We start from the raw sequence: 24,568 nt of genomic DNA, 5'->3' as shown, positions 1-24,568 counted from the left end.
CATATGCACACCAGAACCCGTCTTTAAATCTCGTGGAATGTGTCACCCCAACTCTGGACATCCTGCGCTGGTCATTAAACGTAATGGAATTATTGGAACACTAAAGTACAGATCAGGCCCGTAATGTTGTTCCGATATTTGAACCTGCTTCAATATCACTTTAATTCTCCCCTCCTACGTAGCCATACATGTGTTTATTATCATGTGCCTTTCTAAGGTTTCCTAATATCCCTAGAGCATTTAATTTAGCACCACCCCTTGCACCATGCACCCACCACTCTATGTAAAGAACATGCCTCCCATATCGTCCTGTACTTTCCTCCAGTCATGCTAATATTATCCTCCCTCGTAGTAGCCATTTCCGCTCTGGGAAATAAAAATGGGGTTGGTGGCTATCCACTTGATATATGGCTCTTATCTTGTACACCTCTATCAAATCACCTCTCACCCTCCTTCACTCCAGAGAGTGAACTCAATCTATCCCTGATCTCCAATCCAGGCAGCATCTTGCTAAATCTCCTCTGCACTCCGTATAAAGCTTCCACATCCTTGTAATTACGGGGCGACCAGAACTGAGCAGAATACTGTATCTAAACAGGTTTTTTAATGAATAACATCGATGGACGTGGACCGCAAGATCCGTTTGTTCCTCGATATGTCCTGAATCCTGCCTTCAACCCTGTAATTTATCTTTGTTTTCTTTCTGAAGTGTATTACTCCGTGCTTCTCCTGGTTGAACTGTATCTGACATTGCATTCTATCAATATCCCATTGTAAGCTCTGACAACTTTCTGCTCTATCCACAACTCCGCCAGCCTTCGTGTCATCTGCACCTATTTACCACCAGAGTGCTATTCGCGCATCTTTTTGCAATGATTATAAAATTACCGTTGGTGGATGCGGCTGAGAATTCCCGGCAGAAACAGGCGAGGAGGTACAGGAGCAGGAGCCTCATCTCGACGGAGCGGATCGTTCAACTCTAAACTGCTTCTCCGGTCGGATTCCGGAGTGTCTCGATTTTCCTGCTGTGCCTGTCTTCATTCCCCAGCCCAGCCCAGCCCAGGACGGAGTTCGCAAACTGGGTAACTCGATGCCACATCAAATAAAGTGTCAGGTTCCAGGGAACCGATTTAGTCACTGACTGATGGAGCACCTCCGCAGGACCCCAGCTCACTGTGACACCATTTTCCAGGGATTATTGATCTGTATCCCTCTGTCCCACTGCACTCCTCGGTGACCTGCTGCTCACCGTGGAAGCCCTACCCTGGTTTGTCCACCCAAGGTGCAGTACCTCACGCTTACTTACATTAACTCCATCGAACACACACAAAATGCTGGCTACTTTCAAAAGGTGATGCCTCAAACAGGCCGTATTAAGGACCACCATGACCCAGGACATTGTCCTGTTCTTATCAAGGAAGTGGTACAGGAGCCTGAAGACAGACAGACAGACACTAACGACTTCTTCCCCTCCGCTGTTTGATTTCTCAATGGACAATGAAGCCATGAACAGTGCCTGACTGTGTCTCGTCACTTTTTGCTCCATTTATTTTATATTTTCCACTTTTTGAACACATTTTACGACATATTCCAGTGATATTAAACCTGATTTTGATTCTGACTCTGGGGCGGCTTAGTACTGTGGAAATGAAGGAAATGAATAAACAGTCGGCCTTCCGGTCCAAGACTCGTTATATGTTTATGTTAAATTCTACCTGCCATTTTTCAGCCCTTCTTTCCCCAGCTGATCCAGATCCCGCTGCACGCTTTGATGGCCTTCCTCTCTTTCAGCTACGCCACTGCCGCCGTTCCCCTTTCCCTGGTATCAGCCGCTGGGTATCTTCAGGCAGAGAGACCTCAGTAACCGAATCCCCTGTTCCAGGGCACGGCCGTACTTGGAGCCCTTCACTCCACCCTCCGTCAGGCTGACGATGCTGCGGGAGTGCATCGCTGCGTGGCATGGGGACTGCACTGCGGTGGGCAGAAGACGCATCACTTGCATTAGCCCTCACTCCATCAAGGACGTATGCACAGAAAGGTGCCGGAGAAGGCCCGTAAAAGCTCCCGGGGGGTGGGAACTAGTGCGATAGAGCTGAGGGTAAACGAACAGGTTTACAAGTAGACGATGGATGTAACATGAATGTAAGGAAGGACAAGCCAATGACTGGGTACAAATGCAGAGAGAGTAAAGAGTTAGCTTGTACCACAGAGCAGAATTCAAAAGGACCAGTAGGAAGCAGTATGTGTGCAATAAAGGAACAGCAGTTATAATGGGTGACTTCAATCTACATGTAGATTGGGTGAACCAAATTGGTAAAGGTGCTGAGGAAGAGGATTTCTTGGAATGTATGCGGGATGGTTTTTTGAACCAACATGCTGAGGAACCAACTAGAGAGCAGGCTATTCTGGACTGGGTTTTGAGCAATGAGGAAGGGTTAATTAGCGATCTTGTCGTGAGAGGCCCCTTGGGCAAGAGTGACCATAATATGGTGGAATTCTTCATTAAGATGGAGAGTGACATAGTTAATTCAGAAACAAAGGTTCTGAACTTAAAGAGGGGTAACTTTGAAGGTATGAAACGTGAATTAGCTAAGATAGACTGGCAAATGACACTTAAAGGATTGACGGTGGATATGCAATGGCAAGCATTTAAAGGTTGCATGGATGAACTACAACAATTGTTCATCCCAGTCTGGCAAAAGAATAAATCAAGGAAGGTAGTGCACCCGTGGCTGACAAGAGAAATTAGGGATAGTATCAATTCCAAAGAAGAAGCATACAAATTAGCCAGAGAAAGTGGCTCACCTGAGGACTGGGAGAAATTCAGAGTTCAGCAGAGGAGGACAAAGGGCTTAATTAGGAAGGGGAAAAAAGATTTGAGAGAAAACTGGCAGGGAACATAAAAACGGACTGTAAAAGCTTTTATAGATATGTAAAAAGGAAAAGACTGGTAAAGACAAATGTAGGTCGCCTGCAGACAGAAACGGGTGAATTGATTATGGGGAGCAAGGACATGGCAGACCAATTGAATAATTACTTTGGTTCTGTCTTCACTAAGGAGGACATAAATAATCTTCCAGAAATAGTAAGGGACAGAGGGTCCAGTGAGATGGAGGAACTGAGCGAAATACATGTTAGTAGGGAAGTGGTGTTAGGTAAATTGAAGGGATTGAAGGCAGATAGATCCCCAGGGTCAGATGGTCTGCATCCCAGAGTGCTTAAGGAAGTAGCCCAAGAAATAGTGGATGCATTAGTGATAATTTTTCAAAACTTGTTAGATTCTGGACTAGTTCCTGAGGATTGGAGGGTGGCTAATGTAACCCCACTTTTTAAAAAAGCAGGGAGAGAAACCGGGGAATTATAGACCGGTTAGCCTAACGTCGGTGGTGGGGAAACTGCTGGAGTCAGTTATCAAGGATGTGAGAACAGCACATTTGGAAAGCGGTGAAATCATCGGACAAACTCAGCATGGATTTGTGAAAGGAAAATCATGTCTGACGAATCTCATAGAATTTTTTGAGGATGTAACTAGTAGAGTGGATAGGGGAGAACCAGTGGATGTGGTATATTTGGATTTTCAGAAGGCTTTTGACAAGGTCCCACACAGGAGATTAGTGTGCAAACTCAAAGCACACGGTATTGGGGGTAAGGTATTGGTGTGGGTGGAGAATTGGTTAGCAGACAGGAAGCAAAGAGTGGGAATAAACGGGACCTTTTCAGAATGGCAGGCGGTGACTAGTGGGGTACCGCAAGGCTCAGTGCTGGGACCCCAGTTGTTTACAATATCTATTAATGACTTGGATGAGGGAATTAAATGCAGCATTTCCAAGTTTGCGGATGACACGAAGCTGGGTGGCAGTGTTAGCAGTGAGGAGGATGCTAAGAGGATGCAGGGTGACTTGGATAGTTTGGGTGAGTGGGCAAATTCATAGCAGATGCAATTTAATGTGGATAAATGTGAAGTTATCCACTTTGGTGGCAAAAATAGGAAAACAGATTATTATCTGAATGGTGGCCGATTAGGAAAAGGGGAGGTGCAACGAGACCTGGGTGTCACCAGTCATTGAAAGTGGGCATGCAGGTACAGCAGGCAGTGAAAAAGGCGAATGGTATGCTGGCATTTATAGCGAGAGGATTCGAGTACAGGAGCAGGGAGGTACTACTGCAGTTGTACAAGGCCTTGGTGAGACCACACCTGGAGTATTGTGTGCAGTTTTGGTCCCCTAATCTGAGGAAAGACATCTTTGCCATAGAGGGAGTGCAAAGAAGGTTCACCAGATTGATTCCTGGGATGGCAGGACTTTCATATGAAGAAAGACTGGATGAACTGGGCTTGTACTCGTTGGAATTTAGAAGATTGAGGGGGGATCTGATTGAAACGTACAAGATCCTAAAGGGATTGGACAGGCTAGATGCAGGAAGATTGTTCCCGATGTTGGGGAAGTCCAGAACGAGGGGCCACAGTTTGAAGATAAAGGGGAAGCCTTTTAGGACCGAGATTAGGAAAAACTTCTTCACACAGAGTGGTGAATCTGTGGAATTCTCTGCCACAGGAAACAGTTGAGGCCAGTTCATTGGCTATGTTTAAGAGGGAGTTAGATATGGCCCTTGTGGCTACGGGGGTCAGGGGGTATGGAGGGAAGGCTGGGGCGGGGTTCTGAGTTGGATGATCAGCCATGATCATAATAAATGGCGGTGCAGGCTCGAAGGGCCGAATGGCCTACTCCTGCACCTATTTTCTATGTTTCTATGAAGTGCAGGGACGCTTACAGGACTGCTTTGAATGGGTGGACTGGAGTGTATCAGGGATTCATCTTCGAGCCTCAATGAGTACGTCACAGCTGTCACGGCAGTCATCAAAACATGTGTGTTGAGCCTGTGCGTACGAGAGCTTACTGCACACACCCAGATCTGAAGCCGTGGGTGAACCGGGAGGTTGAGGGCCAGATCTGTGGCATTCAAGTCCGGTGACGCGGGTCTGTACAAGAAAACCAGGTATGATTTGCGGAGGCCATTTCAAGAGCGAAGGAACAATTTGTCAGGGCGCTGGGGCAGGGATCCAATCGCAGAGCCAGTACTGTGCACACAGTGATATTAATTGAGTAACAAATCTCAAGGTGCAAACAAAGTCGGCGTCAAAGTTCAGGCAGAGATCAAAACATCCAGAGAAAGCCAAAAATCCAAAATCGGGAAACAGGCAGAGTCGGTATTCAGACGGACAGAGTACAAATACGAATGCTGGAAAGGCTGAAGGAAATTCACTGGCACAATCTGGGAACAAACAGGTGAAAACACAGGACTGAAATACACTGAGCAAATAAACAGAGGCAGATGATAGGTGGAGCACAATGAGACACAGGCGGCAGCAAAATAGGTAATACTGAGAAACTGTTGAAAAATAAATGTGCTAGGTTTTCTAAAATGGACTCCGTCTACCTGAGGCCACGAACTTATCAATCACCCCTGGTACTACTGATCAGTCATAAGGCATAGGAGCAGAATTCGGCCATTCAAACCGTCGAGTCGGGTCCGCCATTCCATCGTGGCTGATTATCGTCCTTTCTGCCTTCTTCCCGTAACCTTTGACTCCCTCACCTATCAAGAATATCTCAACCTTCGCTTGAAATATACCCAGTGACTTAGCCAACATGTCAGAGGCTGTAGGTCCCGCGCTGTGACTCGCCTCCTCACACCCCAAATCCTCTCCATCCTCTACAAGGTCCAGGTCAGAGTCTTGACGCGAAATATTGACTATTATCTTTCCGGCACAGACGCTGATCACTCTTGAAGCTCAGCACCGACTGGGACAAAGCAGTCCGCTCGAGACTCCATCCAACTCCCACCCCCTACATTCCAAACACTCCCTCCCTCCATCGCTAGTACACAGTAGATTCGTATTCTCTGTGTTACATATTCACTTTTTAATGTTTGCATAATGTTTTCTTACTTTTTTCGCAAACTGGGTGTTTGTCGCTCTTTTTTGTGTGCGGCTTTTCGTGGAGAAGAATCTCAAGGTACATACGGTACAAGATGCGCCATAGTTACCCACTGCCAACAGCCCTTCCCAGTCTCCCCAGCTCTCCCAGCCAGGAGGACACGGACAGCAGCTGTACAGAAACAGCACACCTGCAGTTTCCGTCCAAAGCGCACAACACTCTGATTTGAACACCGATCACCATCATAAGTGGGTCATCACTGGGTCTAAAAGCGCTGAAACTCCCTCGTCGATAGTACGACCAGATTTGCGACAATTGTGGCACGTGTAGTAGACGGCTCGCCTCACCTTCACCAGTGCAGTTGGAGATGGACAATAAATCCGTGACTACTGGCATGCCCTCCATCCCCCAGTTCCTGTAAATGACGTCCATGTCACAATGGCGGGGGCATAGGGAGCAAGGGTGGACCCAAATGCAAGACATCTTGAGGTTAATTAAATTTAGTTTACTGTTCGATATCAGGAGAGCTAGGCAGGAGCAGGAGTAGCGATCTGGACAAGGACTGAGGACTACGACTAGGCTGGGACCAAGGGTCTGGGCTAGGACTCTGAATCGGCTCCCAGAACTAGGGGAGACATGAAGAGGCTAGGGTATGGACTCCGAGCCCGAGACTGGGCAAGGACCCAGTACCTGGGTCTTGCATCAGGCTCAGACCCCAGAACCAGGCATGGACATGACATGGGCTAGGGAGAGGAGGAACATGGGAACACAGAGCCTCGGTCTCAGGGAGCAGGTACATGGAACCATGGACACATACACAGAACAGAGAGCCGGGACCCCTCCTTGGGTACAGGACATAGGGCCGGGACTCATGACCCTCCGCAGGGCAACAGCAAGACGGCCTGACTTACCCCACGGAGGCGAGGACAAGACAAGACAGAACATGAACCCCTGCAGGGCAACGGCAAGACGGCCTGACCTACCCCACGGAGGCGAGGACAAGACAAGACATGACCCTCCGTGGGGCAACAGCCAGACGGCCTGACTTACCTCACGGAGGCGAGGACAAGACAAGACCAACACAAATGAACACCAGACAGTACCTATCTAGCTCCGGCGATGGAACTAGACCGAAGTGCAGGCGAGGGCTAGAGGCGCGAGGGGCAGAGAAGGGATTCAGAAAAGGGGGTAGGACAGGAATCACAGGCCGCCGAAGCCTGGACTTGACTTAGAGCTTGAATGCCGCCAGGGCCCGGACTTGACTTGGAGCTTGAATGCCGCCAGGGCCCGGACTTGACTTGGAGCTTGAATGCCGCCAGGGCCCGGACTTGACTTGGAGCTTGAATGCCGCCAGGACCTGGACTTGACTTGGAGCCTCCGGGTAGTGGCGAGCTCTCGACTCGGCCCGGGAACAGCAGACAGCAGTTCTTGATTCCCTCCGGCGGGTTAACTGACGGATCCACCTTGGTGAGGAAACTTTGCAGGCTCGCTTTGACGAGGTAACTGGACAGGGTTGCTCCGGTGAGGAAAAGGCGAATTACCGGCACTCGCTTTGGTAGAGACTAGGCTTGCTCCGGCCAGATAACATTGGCACACCGTACCTTACATAACTTTGCAGACGCTCCCGCCCAAACGGCTGAAAGCCGGAGACTATAAACTACCGGTTCAGCCGAGCGTTAATGGCCTCTAATCACCAAAGTCGAGGGACACGGGAAAACAGGGAATCAACTGTCCGGATCGTAACATAAACAAGGTAAATTTAAAGGGACCCCGATCCGGACCATGACAGTCCAGTGCTCCAACTTCCAGAGCTGTGACAGAATTTTAACCAGTTGAAATAAATACATTTTTTTCGATTAGTCTTCCTGACGAATGTCCGTCGCTCGGTTCAGAGTGTCCGGTGCGATTTAACGTTAATGCGTTGGACAGTAACGGAACCCCGGCTGAAGGAGAGAGGGGATGATGGTTCACAGTGATTTAAACGCACGGGGGATGGCGGCTGCTTTGTAATCTGACGGAATTATGTGATTTGACAACGGGGGCAAAATTATGAAGGGTGTACAGTGATATCCTTTTAGAACAGACATGAGATGGAACTTCTTTCGCCAGAACGTGGTGAATCTGTGGAATTCATTGCCAACAGAGTCTGTGGGGGCCAGGTCATTGGGTGTATAATATTTAAAGCGAAGTTTGATAGGTTCTTGATTAGTCAGGGCATCAAAGCTTACGGAGAGAAGGAAGGAGAATCGGATTAAGAGGGATGAAAAAGTCTATCAGCCATGATGGAATGGCGGAGCAGACTCGACAGGTTGAATGGCCTAATTCTGCGCTTTTGTGTTATGGCATTAAATCTGTCCTTTTCACCTCAATTCTATGCCCTGTATTTTAGATTCATGGAGGAAAAATACTTAATTGACCTTATCGAGGCCCTCATAATTTTATAAATCTGTATACAGTCACCCTTCAGAGTCCGGCATTTCATTGAGAATAAAACCACCATGTCCAATCTCTCGTGCCAGATGCAGGACTCACTGCAACAGCTGGAGGGTTGCTTGTTCAAGCGTCGAAACATATTTAACGTAAAATAATCGAGCTCCCCGCTGTACTAAAAGACCACATATACAGCGAATTGCTCCCGGGATCTACATCGGGAGTAGATGGGTGTTGGACCTGTGAACGCGTGAGGATGAAGTGCTTCAATCCCGAGAGTAGACTGCGTTCACACCAAACCAATTAAATTAGTAATCATATAAGCAACTACTCTCTTTGCCTACACAATATCCATATCCTTCCATTTCCCCCACATTAACGTGCCTATCTAAAGGACTCTTAGCAGTCTGTAATGTTTCTGCCTCTGCAGCCACCCAGGGCAGCGCATTCTGGACACCCACCAATCTCTGTGCAAAAAAAAACACCTTGCCCCTCACAGCTCCTTCGATATTACCCCTTCTCACCTTAAATGTATGCCCTCTGACATTAGACACTTCAACCTTCAGAAAAAGAAACTGCCTATCTACTCTGTCTATGCCTTTCATAACCTCATAAACCTCTATCTGTCATGGTCCGGTCCGTGAAGTCTGCATTCCGGTTCACAGTCTGGTCTGTGGACTCAGGACTCCGGGTCTTCCAGCTGTCCCTCGTTTGGATGAGTTAATCATAGAAGAGAAATCCCTTTCAAATCTCTTACTAACTCTTCCTTCAGTTAGTCCTGATGGGGGGGTCTCGGCCTGAAACGTCGACTGCACCTCTTCCTACAGATGCTGCCTGGCCTGCTGCGTTCACCAGCAACTTTGATGTGTGTTGCTTGAATTTCCAGCATCTGCAGAATTCCTGTTGTTTATGTAGGGATCCAGTTGTTTCTGTAGCTAGTGGAAGTTGCTGGCTGTAACTGTGACTTGGAGCAACCCTGAAGCAGAGATGGAACTGTGTGTCGTTCTTTGGTGTTTTCTCTTGTCCTTGCCTCTGTGGGGTAAGTCAGGCTGTTCTGCTGTTGCCCTGTGGAAGGGGGGGGGGGTCATGTCTTGTCGTCTTCTCACCTCTGTGGGGTAAGTTAGGCCATTTACCTGTTGCCCTGTAGGGAGACATATCTTGTCTTGTCTTTGCCTCTGTTGGGTAAGTCTAGCCATTCTGCCATTACCCAACAGGTGGATCTGTCCCACCTTGGTGTGGAGAGGTTGAGTCTTGGCTTGTCTAAGTATAAGTCCTGGCTCTATGTCTATGTACAGTCCTGTCTCATGTTGGTGTCATGTTAGTGATGAGTCCCGGCTCTATGTTGATGTTCAGTTTCCAGTCGGTCTCTCAGCTCCAGCCTCCGAGTTATCAGCCTCCACATTTCAAGACGAAGATCTCTCAGCCGAACTCCAAGGACCCAAGACCCCAGCCTGTCTCCAAGCTCAGGCCTCTAGACCCCAGCCATGTCCTGTCCTGAAGTCATGTCATCCTTGCCTGGTTCTGGGGTCTGAGCCTGAGGCAAGACCCAGGTTCTAGGTCCTTGTCCAGTCTCGTGCTTGGAGTCCAAGCTTTGTCTCTAGTCCATGGTTTCTAGTCCTGGTCCTGCTTTCCCTAGCCCTAGTCTGCGTTCTTGTCCCTGCTCCTGGTCTGAATCCTGTCACGTCCCTACTCTAGTCAAGTCCTGATCCTTGTACTTCAGTGTCTGTGTCTTGCATTTGGGTCCGTTCCCAACACCCCCATTGTGACACTATCAGATCTCTCCTCAGCCTCTGCCGTTCCAAAGAAAACAACCTGAGTTTGTCCACCCTAGTGTTAAAGAGGATGTCTTCTAATCCAGGCATCATCCTGCTAAACCTCTTCTGCGCTTTCTCTGAAGCCTCCACATCCTTCCTAAATCTGCATGCAATGCTGTAGTGAGAAGGCGAGGTGACTGAATGTACTCTAAGTCTGGGGTAGTGAGGTGTACTTGGAGTTGATAGATTCCTGATTGGTCAGGGCACCAAGGGATATGGTGAGAGGGCAGCTGTATGGAGTTGGCTGGGATCCAGGATTGGCCACGATGAAATGGCAGAGCGGACTTGATGGGCTGAATGGCCTAATTCTGCTCTTATGTCTTATGGTCGTATGGTATATGGGCGGGATGGTAAATAAGTGGTTGGAGTAATGCTTTACATCGACAGCGACTGGAGTTCAAACCTCACTGCTCTTTGCAAGGAGTTTGTATGTTCTTGCCATGACCGCATGGGTTTCCTCCAGCTGTTCTGGATTCATCCTACCTTCCAAGGATGTGCAGGTTAGGGTTAGTAAGTTGTGGGAATGCGATGTTGATGGCTGACCCCAGCACATCCTCGAACTTCATTGGTTGGCGCGAACAACGAATTTCACTGAATGTTTTGATGTACATCTGACAACACTGATGCTTATTTTTTAGTGCCTGAGTGGGGACTTTGCTCTCAACCCTGTTTGCACTCACGGAGAACCAAAAAAATTGGGAATGGTCTGGTGGGAGGTTTACTAAATGAAGCAACACTAGAGGGGTGGGTTCTGGGGTATAGGGGTGCATGCAAAAAGGTTTCGAGGCGGTCAGCTCACGTTAAGGACTGGAGCAACAGTTAGCCTTGTTTGTGCTCAGGATGCAGGCGGGCATCTATCTGTAGGTGCGAGTGTTGCAACTGGACCGGAATAGTTGGTTTGTTCTGGAGTGCAGGGATCTCACCACGACCGTAAAGTTAAAAGTTTTTTTTTATTCTCCACTTTATAGACTAGATTGAATCTGCAATGGAGTCGGGAGGATGTGGGATCCATGGGTACAGCTGCATCCGGCTGGCTCTGTTGCAGTTCCCAGAACTCAGCTGTGATATACCCCGATCCACTATCGCAGGTGTCCGGGGCCACTGCCTGGTCACCTTGGCGCTGAATGGAGCAGAGAGTGAGAGAGTGTCTGTCAGGCTGCTCTGCTGCTGCCTGCCTACTTGATGATGATCTGAATCGGGTAGAAAATGCTGAGCAGTTCTTTCGCGAGGGTCTGCTGCTTAGTGAGGAATACCAGTTGGAATTTCTCCACTCGGCTGGGTGAGAATTCATTGCGGGAATACTCCGGCCCATCTCCTGGCTGGATCAACGACAGAAATCTGTCAAGGGAACGTTAACGTGCATAAATGACGGCCGCCGACAGCAGGGAGAACACTCTTGTGGGGGAGAACAAGGGGGTATATCTGAAGTGATGACAGTGAGCGGTGAGAGGAATGGGGGCTCTCGGGAAGTGTCGGTGAAGTGTCTTACAGCGGCTGGCAGACAGGATCCTCATCGTCATTAAACAGCAATGGCAGGCGCTCTCAAACCTAAGGGAAGGTCACCAAAACGTTCGTGTTTCACGGCCTGGCCCGCAACAGGAGGACTAAGGACAGTGCTGGGCCCTTGCTCTGGAGCTGAAGGTGGGATAATGTTAGATGGGTTAATGCCACTGTCCACCCCTCATTGCTCCTGAGCACAGATACCAGGTGAACACACGTACTGCGGAAGGACAGAACTCGTAAGGATGTCCACAGACAAATAGGGTGGATGATCGGAATGGGCCGAGGGGATTCATGGCCAATGCCAGGCCCTCACAGGCTGAAGAACACATGTCACATGGTCTGTTTATGCTTGTCCAGTGTAGACACTACAGAGCACTCCGCAAGATGGGTAAGCGAAGCGAGGCCTCACCTGGGAGGGCAGTTGACGTGGCAGCAGAATCAGGGGCTGGGAGGGCAGGTATAGAGAAATGGGACACCTACCCTGGGTAGCAGACCAAGTTTCAGTCTCACTCCAGGAAAGCTCATCGCTCACCCCTCAGTTAGCCATTACCCCAGGCTGGCCCCTCATTGCTGGGAAACTCCTCACTCGCCTCAAGACAGCTGCTCACTCACCCTCCTCAACCCGTGACGGCACCTCTCTCACCCTCACCCTGGGAAAACCCCTCACTCACCCCTCCCCTTTCTCCTGGGACAGCACCTCACACATCCTGGAACAAGCCCCTCCCCCACCCCTCTCCCGAGGACAGCCCCTCAGTCACCCCGGGTCATCCCCTCACTCGCCCCAGGATGGCCATTCACTCACCCATCTTTCTGCAGCAACACTTTACTCAGTAACTTCTCCATGAGTCCGGCCTGGATCTGCTTAAACACCGCCGTCACCACCTGGAACATGTTCACCTCCATCATGTCGATGACAAGCATTTTGCCGTACCTCAGGGCAGTAAACATCACAGGTCAGTGTGTGGCTTACTCTGGTCAAGTGTCAGAAACAGTAAGATCAGGTGACCATTCACGTCCTCCCGTTGCTTCATCATTCACTAGTCAGGGGCAAGTCTGACCTTAGTGTCAGCACCACTCACCTACTCTCGCATATAACCCCAACTTCAAAGGAAAGGACACAACCGTGGCTGACAAGTAAAGTCAGAGCCAAAGTAAAAGCAAAAGAGTGGGCATACAAGGAAGCCACAGCTCGCAGGAATATAGAGGATTGGGGAGCTTTTAAAAACTTTCAGAAGGAAACTAAGAAGGTCATTCGGAAGGAGAAGGTGAATTATGAGAGGAAGCTGACGACTAATATCAAAGAAGATACTAAAAGCTGCTTAAAGTATATAAAGGGTAAAAGAGAGTCGAGGGTAGATATAGGACCAATACAACACTGGAGATATTGTAATGAGAGATGCAGAGAAGGCAGAGGAATTGAATGCATATTTTGCATCAGTCTTCACAGCGGAAGACATCTGCAGTGTACCGGACATGCAAGACTGTCAGGGAAGTGAATTATGTGCAGTGAAAATTACGACTGAGAAGGTGCTCAGGAAGCTTAATGGTCTGAGCATGTGATAAATCTCCTGGATTTGATGGAGTGCACCCTCTGATTTCGGAAGGAAGTAGCTGGAGAAATTGCAGATACATTAACGATGATCTTTCAAGAATCAATAGCTTCTGGCATTGTACTGGATGACTGGAAAATTGCAGATGTTACTCTTCTAATTAAGAAGGGGAGGAGGCAGCAGAAAGGAAACTATAGACCTGTTATCCTGGCATCATTGGCTGGGAAGTTGTTGGAATTGATTGTTAAGGATGAGATTACAGAATATCTGAAGGCACATGATAAGATGTACCAAAGCCAGCATGGTCTCCTGAAAGGAAAATCCTGTGTGACAAACCTACTGCAATTTTTTGAGGAAATTACAAGCAGAGTAGACAAAGGAGATGCAGTAGATGTGGTGTACTTGGATTTTCAGAAGGCCTTTGACAAGGTGCTGCATATGAGGCTGCTTAGCAAGATAAAAGCCGATGGAAATACACAGAAGTTACTAGAGTGGGTGGAGCATTAGCTGGTCGGCAGAAAACAGTGGGAATAAAGGGATCCGATTCTGACTGGCTGCCAGTTACCAGTGGAGTTCCACAGGGATTGGTGTTGGCATCGCTGCTTTTTACGACGTATGTCAATGATCTGGACGACAGTATTAATGGATTTGTGGCTAAATTTACCAATGATGCAAAGATAGGTGGAGGAGCGGGTAGTGTTGAGGAAACAGACTTGGATAGTTTAGGGGAATGGGCAAAGAAGTGGCAAATGAAATACAATGATGGAAAGTGTATGGTCATGCACTTTGGTGGAAGGAATAAATGGGCAGACTATTATTTAGATGGGGAGAGAATTCAAAATGCAGAGATGCGAAGAGACTTGGGAGTCCTTATGCAGGATACACTAAAGGTTAACCTCTAGGTTGAGTCTGTTAAGAACGTGAATGCAATGTTGCATTCATTTCTAGGAGTATAGAATATAAAAGCAGGGATGTGATGTTGAGGCCCTATGAGGCACTCGTAAGACCACACTTGGAGTACTGTGTGCAGTTTTGGGGTCCTTATTTTTGAAAGGATATACTGACATTAGAGAGGGTTCAGATAAGATTCACGAGAATGATTCCAGTAAAAAACAGTTACTGTATGAGAAACGTCTTGCAGCTCTTGGGCTGTATTCCCTTGAGTTCAGGAGAATGAGGGGAGATTTCATAGAAACATTCCGAATGTTAAAAGGCCTGAACAGATTCGATATGGCAAAGTTATTTCCCATGATAGGGGATTCTAGGACAAGACGGCATGACTTCCGGTTTGAAGGGCATCCTTTTAGAACTGAGATGCGGACTAATTTTAGTCAGAGGGTGGTAAATCTGTGGAATTTGTTGCCATGAGTGGCTGTGGAGGCAAATCATTGGGTGTATTTAAGGCAGAGGTAGATGTTCTTGATTAGCCAGGGCATCAAAGGGTATGGGGTGAAAGCAGGGTAGTGGGGATGACTGGAAGAATTGGATCAGCCCATGATTGAATGGTAGAGCAGACTCGATGGGTCAAATGGCCTACTTCTGCTTCTATATCTTACGGTCTTATGGTCGTCAAAGATCTTCACTAAACAGACCATGTCATCTCACAGCTAGTAATGGGCAGGAGGTACAGAGCCTGAGGTCCCATGCCACCAGGCTCAGGAGCAGTTACTTCCAGTTCTTAAACCAACCATCAAAACCCTAATCACTACAGATCAGCACACTAAAGTGTATTGCTGATTTGTTCTAATTGTGTTCTTCCTTGTGAAAGTTCTGTATAATTTAATTTATATTTTCCTTGTGAATGCTGCTTATCTGATGCCATGTGCCTGTGATGCTGTTGCAAGTGAGTTTTTCATCACACCGGCGTGCACATGGTTCAGAGCATATGGAATTAAACTTGACTTTGACTTTCTACCTGTGCTGCCACCTCAGGAATCATTGGACCTTTACACTGAGGTTCTCCTGTTCCAAAACGGTCTCTGGGCTCCACCTTTAGTGGTCGAGGCAAAGATCACCACTGACACTCGACAGGACCAAATTCCATCTGCCAGTGCTCTCCCATGATACGTACTAGTCTGTAACCTAACACTACCCCCTCACTATTAACAACACTCGAGGGTTGAGAGCCTCAATTTCCCAGAAGTGAATATCCCCTGTAGTGTGTCCTGGTCCATTTTTGTGGATGGTACAGCCAAGACACTGATGCTTGGAACTGTGTTTTGCACCTTGGCCCAGAGTAATGCTGTTTTGTTCGGCTGTATTTATGATCATTTGGAAGAAAGCTCACCAGGGTCTCCTCTCTGCCAGGAGGCTGAAGACATTTAGCATGTTTTTGTTTGACTGTCACCAGCTTTGATCAATGCACCACTAGAAGCATCTTGTCTCAGGTCTCTAATCAGTGTTTTTTTAAATGTATTTTTCACTGTAGTGCTGTTGCAAAAACAGCAGATTTTGTGACACGTCAGTGATAATAAAGCTGGTTCTGATTCTGTGAGGAAAAGAGGAACAGCTGGAAATGGGTTAGCGTTTAGGGTCCCAGATCGGAAATATTCTCTCCCCACAGATGCTGCGGACTTGCTGAGTGTTTTTGTTTCTCCCGGGGAACAGTAAATGTCGGAGTGTGCGGCAGGATTGACTGCATCCGACTGCACCACTCCCCGAATACTCCTTGCAGCTGTCTCTACTTCCACAGGTGGTTTCTCAGAGACCTACCGACTGATCCGTTTGTGTCTGTTCTCCAGTTACCTGATAGCTCCGAGCAGACCGAGCCGCAGAACCTCAGGCTTCATATGGCTGGGATTGAGGGCGTTGTGGAAGTTGGTGTCGCGGTACCGCAGGAAGGTGCTGGCTTGGCCGGAAGGGTCAATAATGAGTGGCCACCTGGAGCATGTTGGGGAGAGCAAGGGAGGGAGGGAATGAGGCAGGGTCAGCCAACATCCCAGGGTCACACAGGAATGCCCTTTTACTCCAGACAGCCACAACCCAACACCCAACCCACAAATTCCATTCCCAACATCTCCCCCACATGTCCATCCTCGCCTTTTCCCCAACCACCTCCTTCCCACCCAACCAACCATTCCCTGATCTCCTCCTATCAACCCCACACATTTCCCCTTGTCCTCACCTCCCTTTCCCAAGGGATTCCCTCATTTCTTCCCCTCACCCAGCCACTAACCAAACCTATACTACTAACTCATATTCCCCATCTCCCCTCCCATCACCCACCACCTCACTTACCTATCTCCTCTCTCCACCTTCCCTCATACACCCCCTCCTCTCTCCCCTCAGCTACCCAGCCCCCATCCACATACACTCAGCCCTGACAATCCCCCTACTCCTCACCATTCCTCACTCCCTTTCATGCCAAGTGGCCCTCTCGTTTCCCATTGTGCAACCCTCCTCCACCTCCCATCACCCAGCTCATTCCCCATCCACACTTTCCCTATACATTCCTGGAATCACTGTACATTGCCAGTCCCGGAGTCCCTCAACATTGCCCATCCCAGAGACCCTCTATATTTAGAGTTCCATAGTCCCTCCACTTTCCCTATTCTAGACTCCCTCCACATATCCAGTCCCGGAGTCCCTGTACATTTCTAGTCCTGGAGTCCCTCCACATTCCCATTCCTGGAATTCCTGTACATTCCCTGTTCTGGAGTCCATGTACATTCCCAGTCCCAGAATCAGTGTGAGTTCCCAGTCTGGGAGTCTCTGTTCAATGCCTATCTCAGTGTCCCTGTACATTCCCTATCCTGGAATCCCTGCACATTCCCAGTGCCAGAATTCATGTACATTCGCAGTACTGAATTCCCTCCACATTCCTGTCCTGCAGTCCTTGTACATACACAATTCCAGAGTCACTATACCTTCTCAGTCCTGGAGTCCCAGTACATTCCCCATCCTGGTGTTCCAGTACATTCCCTATCCCAGATTCCCTGTACATTCCCAGTCCCAGAGTCCCACCACATTCCCAATCCCAGAATCTCTGTACATTCCCTAGCCCACAGCCACATACATTCCTAATCCTAGAACACTTCTACATTCCCAGAGTGGGAATCTCTGTACATTCCCAGACCTGGACTCCCTGAACATTTCCTGTCTTGGAGTCTCTCTACATTCCTAATCCTGGAATACCTGTATGTTCCCAGTCCACTAGTCCATAAGACATAGAAGCAGAATTAGGCCATTCAGCCCTTCAAGTCTGCTCCCCAATTCCATCATGACTGATCCCAGATCCCATTCAAAGCATACACTTGCCTTCTTGCCATATCTTTTGACCAATTCGGAAATGATCAACTTCTGCCTTAAGTATATCCATGGACTTGGCCACCACCAGAGTCTGTGTCAGAGCATTCCACAGATTTACGACTGTCTGGCTAAAAAAATTCCTCCTTACCTCTGTTCTAAAAGGTTGCCCCTCAATTTCGAGGCTGTGCCCTGTAGTTCTAGATACCTCCACCATGAGAAACATCCTCTCCACATCCACCCTGTACAGTCCTTTCAGCATTCAGTAGGTTTCAATGAGATCCCCCTGCATGCTTCTAAATTCCTGTGAGTACAGGCCCAAGGCTGCCAAACGCTCCTCATATGGTAACCTCTTCGTTCCCGGAATCATCTTCGTGAACCTCCTCTGAACACACTCCAATGACAACACATCCTTTCTGTGATATGGCGCCCCAAACTGTTGACAATACCCCCAGTGTGCCTTACTAGTGTCTTATGAAGGCTCATCATTATCTCAAGCAACACACCTAAACGCAGCAGGCCAGGCAGCATCTCTAGGAAGAGGTACAGTCGACGTTCGGGCCCAATGGGCACACATTTTAGTTCCACATCCCATTCCCATTCTGATATGTCTATCCACAGCCTCCTCTACTATCAAGATGAAGCCACACTCAGGTTGGAGGAACAACACCTTATATTCCATTTGGGTAGCCTCCAACCTGATGACATGAACATTGACTTCTCTAACTTCTGTTAATGCCCCACCTCCCCCTCGTACCCCATCCATTATTTATTTTTTTTTCTCTTTTTTTCTCCCTCCGTCCCTCTCACTATACCCCTTGCCGACCTTCTGGGTTCCCTCCTCCCCCTTTTCCTTCTCCCTGGGCCTCCTGTCCCATGATCCTCTCATATCCCCTTTGTCAATCACCTGTCCAGCTCTTGGCTCCATCCCTCCTCCTCCTCTTCTCCTATCATTTTGGATCTCCCCCTCCCACTTTCAAATCTCTTTCTAGCTCTTCCTTCAGTTAGTCCTGACGAAGGGTCTCGGCCCGAAACGTCGACTGTACCTCTTCCTAGAGATGCTGCCTGGCCTGCTGCGTTCACCAGCAACTTTGATGTGTGTTGAAAACCATAAAACCATAGAAACTACAGCACAGAAACAGGCCTTCTGGCCCTTCGTGGCTGTGCCGAACCATTTTCTGCCTAGTCCCACTGCCTGCACACGGACCATATCCCTCCATACACCTCCCATCCATGTATCTGTCCAATTTATTCTTAAATGTTACAAAGGAACCCGCATTTACCACCTCGTCTGGCAGCTCATTCCATACTCCCACCACTCTCTGTGTGAAGAAGCCCCCCCTAATGTTCCCTTTAAACTTTCCCCCCTCACCCTTAACCCATGTCCTCTGGTTTTTTTCTCCCCTTGCCTCAGTGGAAAAAGCCTGCTTGCATTCACTCTATCTATACCCATCATAATTTTATGTACCTCTATCAAATCTCCCCTCATTCTTCTACGCTCCAGGGAATAAAGTTCTAACCTATTCAACCTTTCTCTGTAACTGAGTTTCTCAAGTCCCAGCAACATCCTTGTAAACCTTCTCTGCACTCTTTCAACCTTATTTATATCCTTCCTGTAATTTAGTGACCAAAACTGAACACAATACTCCAGATTCGGCCTCACCAATGCCTTATACAACCTCATCATAACATTCCAGCTCTTATACTCAATACTTGGATTAATAAAGGCCAATGTACCAAAAGCTCTCTTTACGACCCTATCTACCTGTGACGACACTTTTAGGGAATTTTGTATCTGTATTCCCAGATCTCTCTGTTCCACTGCACTCCTCAGTGCCTTACCATTAACCCTGTATGTTCTACCTTGGTTTGTCCTTCCAACGTGCAATACCTCACACTTGTCAGTATTAAACTCCATCTGCCATTTTTCAGCCCATTTTTCCAGCTGGTCCAAGTCCCTCTGCAGGCTCTGAAAACCTTCCTCACTGTCTACTACACCTCCAATCTTTGTATCATCAGCAAACTTGCTGATCCAATTTACCAGATTATCATCCAGATCATTGATATAGATGACAAATAACAATGGACCCAGCACTGATCCCTGTGGCACACCAATAGTCACAGGCCTCCACTCAGAAAAGCAATTCTCTACCACCACTCTCTGGCTTCTTCCATCGAGCCAATGTCTAATCCAATTTACCACCTCTCCATGTATACCTAGCGATTGAATTTTCCTAACTAACCTCCCATGTGGGACCTTGTCAAAGAACTTACTGAAGTCCATGTAGACAATACCCACTGCCTTCCCTTCATCCATTTTCCTGGTAACCTCCTCGAAAAACTCCAACAGATTGGTCAAACATGACCTACCACGCACAAAGCCATGTTGACTCTCCCTAATAAGCTCCTGTCTATCCAAATGCTTGTAGATTCTGTCTCTTAGTACTCCCTCCAATAACTTACCTACTACTGACGTTAAACTCACCGGCCTATAATTTCCCGGATTACTTTTCGATCCTTTTTTAAGCAACGGAACAAATGAGCCACTCTCCAATCCTCTGGCACTTCACCCGTAGACAGCAACATTTTAAATATTTCTGCCAGGGCCTCCGCAATTTCAACACTAGTCTCCTTCAAGGTCCGAGGGAACACTCTGTCAGGTCCCAGGGATTTATCCACTTTAATTTTCCTCAAGACAGCAAGCACCTCCTCCTTTTCAATCTGTACAGTTTCCATGGTCTCACTACTTGATTCCTTCAATTCCATAGATTTCATGCCAGCTTCCTTAGTAAATACAGACGCAAAAATCCTATTTAAGACCTGCCCCATTTCCTTTGGTTCCGCACAAAGCCGACCACTCTGATCTTCATGAGGACCAATTTTATCCCTTACAATCCTTTTGCTCTTAATATACTTGTAAAAGCTCTTTGCATTATCCTTCACTTTGACTGCCAAGGCAACCTCATGTCTTCTTTTAGCCCTCCTGATTTCTTTCTTAAGTATTTTCTTGCACTTCTTGTACTCCTCAAGCACCTGATTTACCCCCTGTTTCCTATACATTTCATACAACTCCCTCTTCTTTATCAGAGTTACAATATCCCTTGAGAACCAAGGTTCCTTATTCCTATTCAATTTGCCTTTAATCCTGACAGGAACATACAAACTCTGCACTCTCAAAATTTCCCCTTTGAAGGCTTCCCACCTACCAATCACATCTTTGCCAGAGAACAACCTGTCCCAATCCACGCTTTTTAGATCCTTTCTCATTTCTTCAAATTTGGCCCCCTTCCAGTTCAGAACCTCAACCCTAGGACCAGATCTATCCTTGTCCATGATCAAATTGAAACTAATGGTGTTATGATCACTGGAACCAAAGAGCTCTCCTACACAGACTTCTGTCACTTGCCCTAATTCACTACCTAACAGGAGATCCGATATTGCATCCCCTCTGGTTGGTCCCTCTATATATTGATTTAGAAAACTTTCCTGAACACATTTTACAAACTTTAAACCATCTAGACCCCTAATAGTATGGGAGTCCCAATCAATGTATGGAAAATTAAAATCCCCTACCACCACAACTTTATGTTTTCTGCAGTTGCCTGCTATCTCTCTGCAGATTTGCTCTTCCAAGTCTCATTGACTATTGGGTGGTCTGTAATACAATCCCACTAATGTGGCCATACCTTTCCTGTTTCTCAGCTCCACCCATAAGGACTCAGTAGACAAGCCCTCTAATCTGTCCTGCCTGAGCACTGCTGTAATATTTTCCCTAACAAGCAATGCTACTCCCCGACCTTTCATTCCTCTGCCTCGATCACATCTGAAACATCGGAACCCTGGAATATTAAGCTGCCAGTCCTGCCCCTCCTGTAGCCAAGTTTCACTAATTGCTACAACATCTTAATTCCACGTGTCAATCCACGCCCTCAACTCATCCGCCTTCCCCGCAATACTCCTAGCATTGAAATATATACACCTCAGAAGATTTTTACCACCACTCACAACCCTTCTATCAGCGGATTTGCTTAAACTTTCAATATCATTTATTTTCACCCCAGCCACACTGTCAGCACTGGCACTCTGGTTACCATCCCCCTGCAAATCTAGTTTAAAGCCTCCCCAATAGCACTAACAAACCTCCCTGAAAGGATATTGGTCCCCCTGTGGTTGAAGTGTAACCCATCTCTCTTGTATAGGTCCCATCTGCCCCAGAAGAGGTCCCAATGATCCTGAAATCTGAAACCCTGCTCCCTACACCAGCTCCTCAGCAACTTGTTCCTCCTCCAGAGCATCCTATTCCTACCCTCACTGGCACCTAGCACAGGTAGCAATCCTGAGATTACCACCCTCGAGGTCCTGCTTTTCAACTTCCTACCAAGCTCTCTATACTCACTGTCCAGGACCTCTTCACTCTTCCTTGCTATGTCATTGGTACCGATGTGCACCACGACATCTGGCTGATCACCCTCCCACTTCAGAATGTCATGCAATCAATTAGAGACATCCTTGACCCTGGCACCTGGGAGGCAACAAACCATCCTGGATTCTCTGTCACGACCACAGAACCTTCTATCTGCACCTCTAACTATCGAGTCCCCTATCACTACTGCTCTCCTCTTTTTCCCCCCTCCCTTCTGCACTGCAGAGCCAGACTCAGTGCCAGAGATCCGGCTACTGCAGCTTGTCCCAGGTAAGTCATCCCCCCCAACAGTATCCAATGCGGTATACTTGTTGTTGAGGGGAATGGCCACAGGGGAACCCTGCTCTACCTGCCCTTTCCCCCTCCCTCGCCTGACAGTGACCCAATTTCCTGTCCTCTGCTCCTTTGGCGTAACTACCTCCCTGTAGCTACGATCAATAATCTCCTCATTCTCCCGAATGATCCGCAGGTCATCCAGCTCCTGCTGCAGTTCCCCAACGCGGTTTGTCAGGAGCTGCAGCTGCAGATTTCCTCGTGCTCACCATTATCTCCTTGCTTTTATATTCTATTCCCCTTGACATAAATGCCAACATTGCATTTGCCTTCTTTACCACAGACTCAAACTCTAAATTAACGTTCTGGGAGTCTAGCACGACGACTTTTAAGTCCCTCTGCACCTCTGATGTTTGAACCTTCTCACCATTTAGATAATAGTCTGCAGTATTGTTCCTTTTACCAAAATGGATCATCATAGATTTCCCAAAACTGTATTCCATCTGCCACATTTTTGCCTATTGTTCCAATTTGCCTAAATCCTGCTGCAACTACCTACCCCTCCACCTCTCTTCATATCATCCACAAACTTTGCCAAAAAGCCATCAGTTCCATTATCCAAATCATTGACAAACAATGTGAAAAGTAGCAGTCCCAATACTGACCCCTGAGGAACACCAGCAGTCACTGGCAGCCAACCAGAAAAGCCCCCTTTTATTCCTTTTCCTGGATTCCTGTACATTCACAGTCTCTTAATCTGTGCATAATCCCAGTACCAAATTCGTTCCACATTCCCAATCCCGCAGTCCCTGTAGATCCCCAGTCCCAGAGTCCCTGTACATTCCCAATCCTCTGCCCCACTGAATTCCCTCCCATTCCCAGTTCTGGAGTCCCTGTACATTTCCTATCCCAGAGTCCCTGTACATTCTCAGTCCCAGTCACACAGTTGCAGAACATTACATTTCCCAGAGTCCCAGTATGTTCCCAATCCAGGAGTCCCTGTACATTTGCAGTCCCAGAGTCCTTGTATATTGTCAGATTCAGAGGTCCAAGCACATTCCCAGAATCCCTGTACAATCCTTATCCTTCAGTCCCTGTACATTCCCTATCCTGCAGTCCTTCCACATTCCCAGTCCCGAAGTCCTGGTATATTCCACATCCCAGAGACACTGTACATTACCTGTCCTCAAGTCCCTGTACATTACTTGCCCCAGACTCCCAGTACATTCCCAGTCCCAGAATCCTTGTACATTCCCAGGCCTAGAGTCACAGTGTACAATCCCAGTCCCAGGGTCCTTGTACATTCCCTGGTTGGGAATCCCTCCACATTCGCAGTCCCAGAACCCTTGTACATTCCCAGTCCCGAAGTCCCTGTACATTCACTATCCTGGTATCCTTGCAATTCACCATCCCAGAGCCCCTATACAATCCAGTCCCAAATCCCTTCTATACCTCCACTCCCAAAGTCCCTGCACAATCCCAGTCCCAGAGTCCCGGAACATTCTCATTTCTGAATTCCCTCCATGTGCCCAGTCCCAGAGTCCCATAACATTCCCTGACCTGGAGTCCCTGTATGTTCTGATCTGATTCCCTGTACATTCTTAGTCCAGGAGACCCTGTACATTCCTATCTCATAGTCCATATACATTCCCTATCCCGTAAACCCTATACATTCACAGTCCTGAATTCCATCCACATTCCCAGACCCTGAGTCCCACAACATTCTCTGTCTGGGGGTCCCTGTACATTCCCAGTCTTGGAGTCTCTGCACATTCCCAGTCCCAGAGTTGCTGTATATTCCCCATATCAGAGTCCCAGTACATTAACTGTCCCGAAGTTCCTGTACATTCCCAGTTTCGGAATACCTGTATATTCCTAGTCCTGGAGTACCTGTGTTTCCCTGTCCCAGAGTATCTGTTTTTTCCCAATCCCAAATTCCCTAACCTCTCCAAGTTCTGGAGATCTCCACATTCCCTGCACTGGGGTGCCTGTGCATACACAATCCCAGAGTTCCTGTACATTCCCAGTCCTGGTGTCCCACTACATTACCTGTCAGAGTCCCTATACATCCCCAGTCACAGAATCCCTGTACATTCCCTATCCCAGAATCTCTGTACAATCCCAGTCCTGGAGTCCCTGTACATTCGCAGTTCCAAATTCCCTCTGCATTCCTAGTGTAATGCCCTAGTACACATGGTTCATATTTTTTCTCTGTTATGCTTTTCTGTTCTCTGTGTAAGCTGCTTGTCTGGGTTACCATTGAAGATAGGAGTTAGAACAAATGTGTGCCATCCATTCGGGGGGGGTTTCTCTGGTGAGGGACACGAAGGTTGGGCTTGGGGCTTTTGAGAGGGGAGAAGAGAGGAGAGGTCGGAGGAGTCAACCCGGAGTGGG

The 24,568-nt window shown here is 47.8% G+C and overlaps 1 protein-coding gene across 1 annotated transcript in view; it reads right to left on the bottom strand.

Annotated features, from left to right (window-relative positions):
• Positions 1-11,181: 11,181 nt before the first annotated feature.
• The window catches only part of LOC134343691 (IQ motif and ankyrin repeat domain-containing protein 1-like), a 150,843-nt gene continuing 137,456 nt past the window's right edge, over positions 11,182-24,568 (bottom strand). Inside the window, exons 13-15 of the mRNA XM_063042445.1 lie at positions 15,979-16,113; positions 12,486-12,614; positions 11,182-11,518 (exon numbers count right to left, since the gene is read on the bottom strand). Coding sequence (XP_062898515.1) covers positions 11,356-11,518; positions 12,486-12,614; positions 15,979-16,113 — 427 coding nt within the window. The 3' untranslated portion in view covers positions 11,182-11,355. The remainder of the gene's footprint in view (positions 11,519-12,485; positions 12,615-15,978; positions 16,114-24,568) is intronic.

This window comes from Mobula hypostoma, chromosome 3 (genome assembly GCF_963921235.1).
Source record: "Mobula hypostoma chromosome 3, sMobHyp1.1, whole genome shotgun sequence".
Classification (NCBI taxonomy): Eukaryota; Metazoa; Chordata; class Chondrichthyes; order Myliobatiformes; family Myliobatidae; genus Mobula; species Mobula hypostoma.
This window is presented reverse-complemented; position numbering and strand designations above follow the sequence as displayed.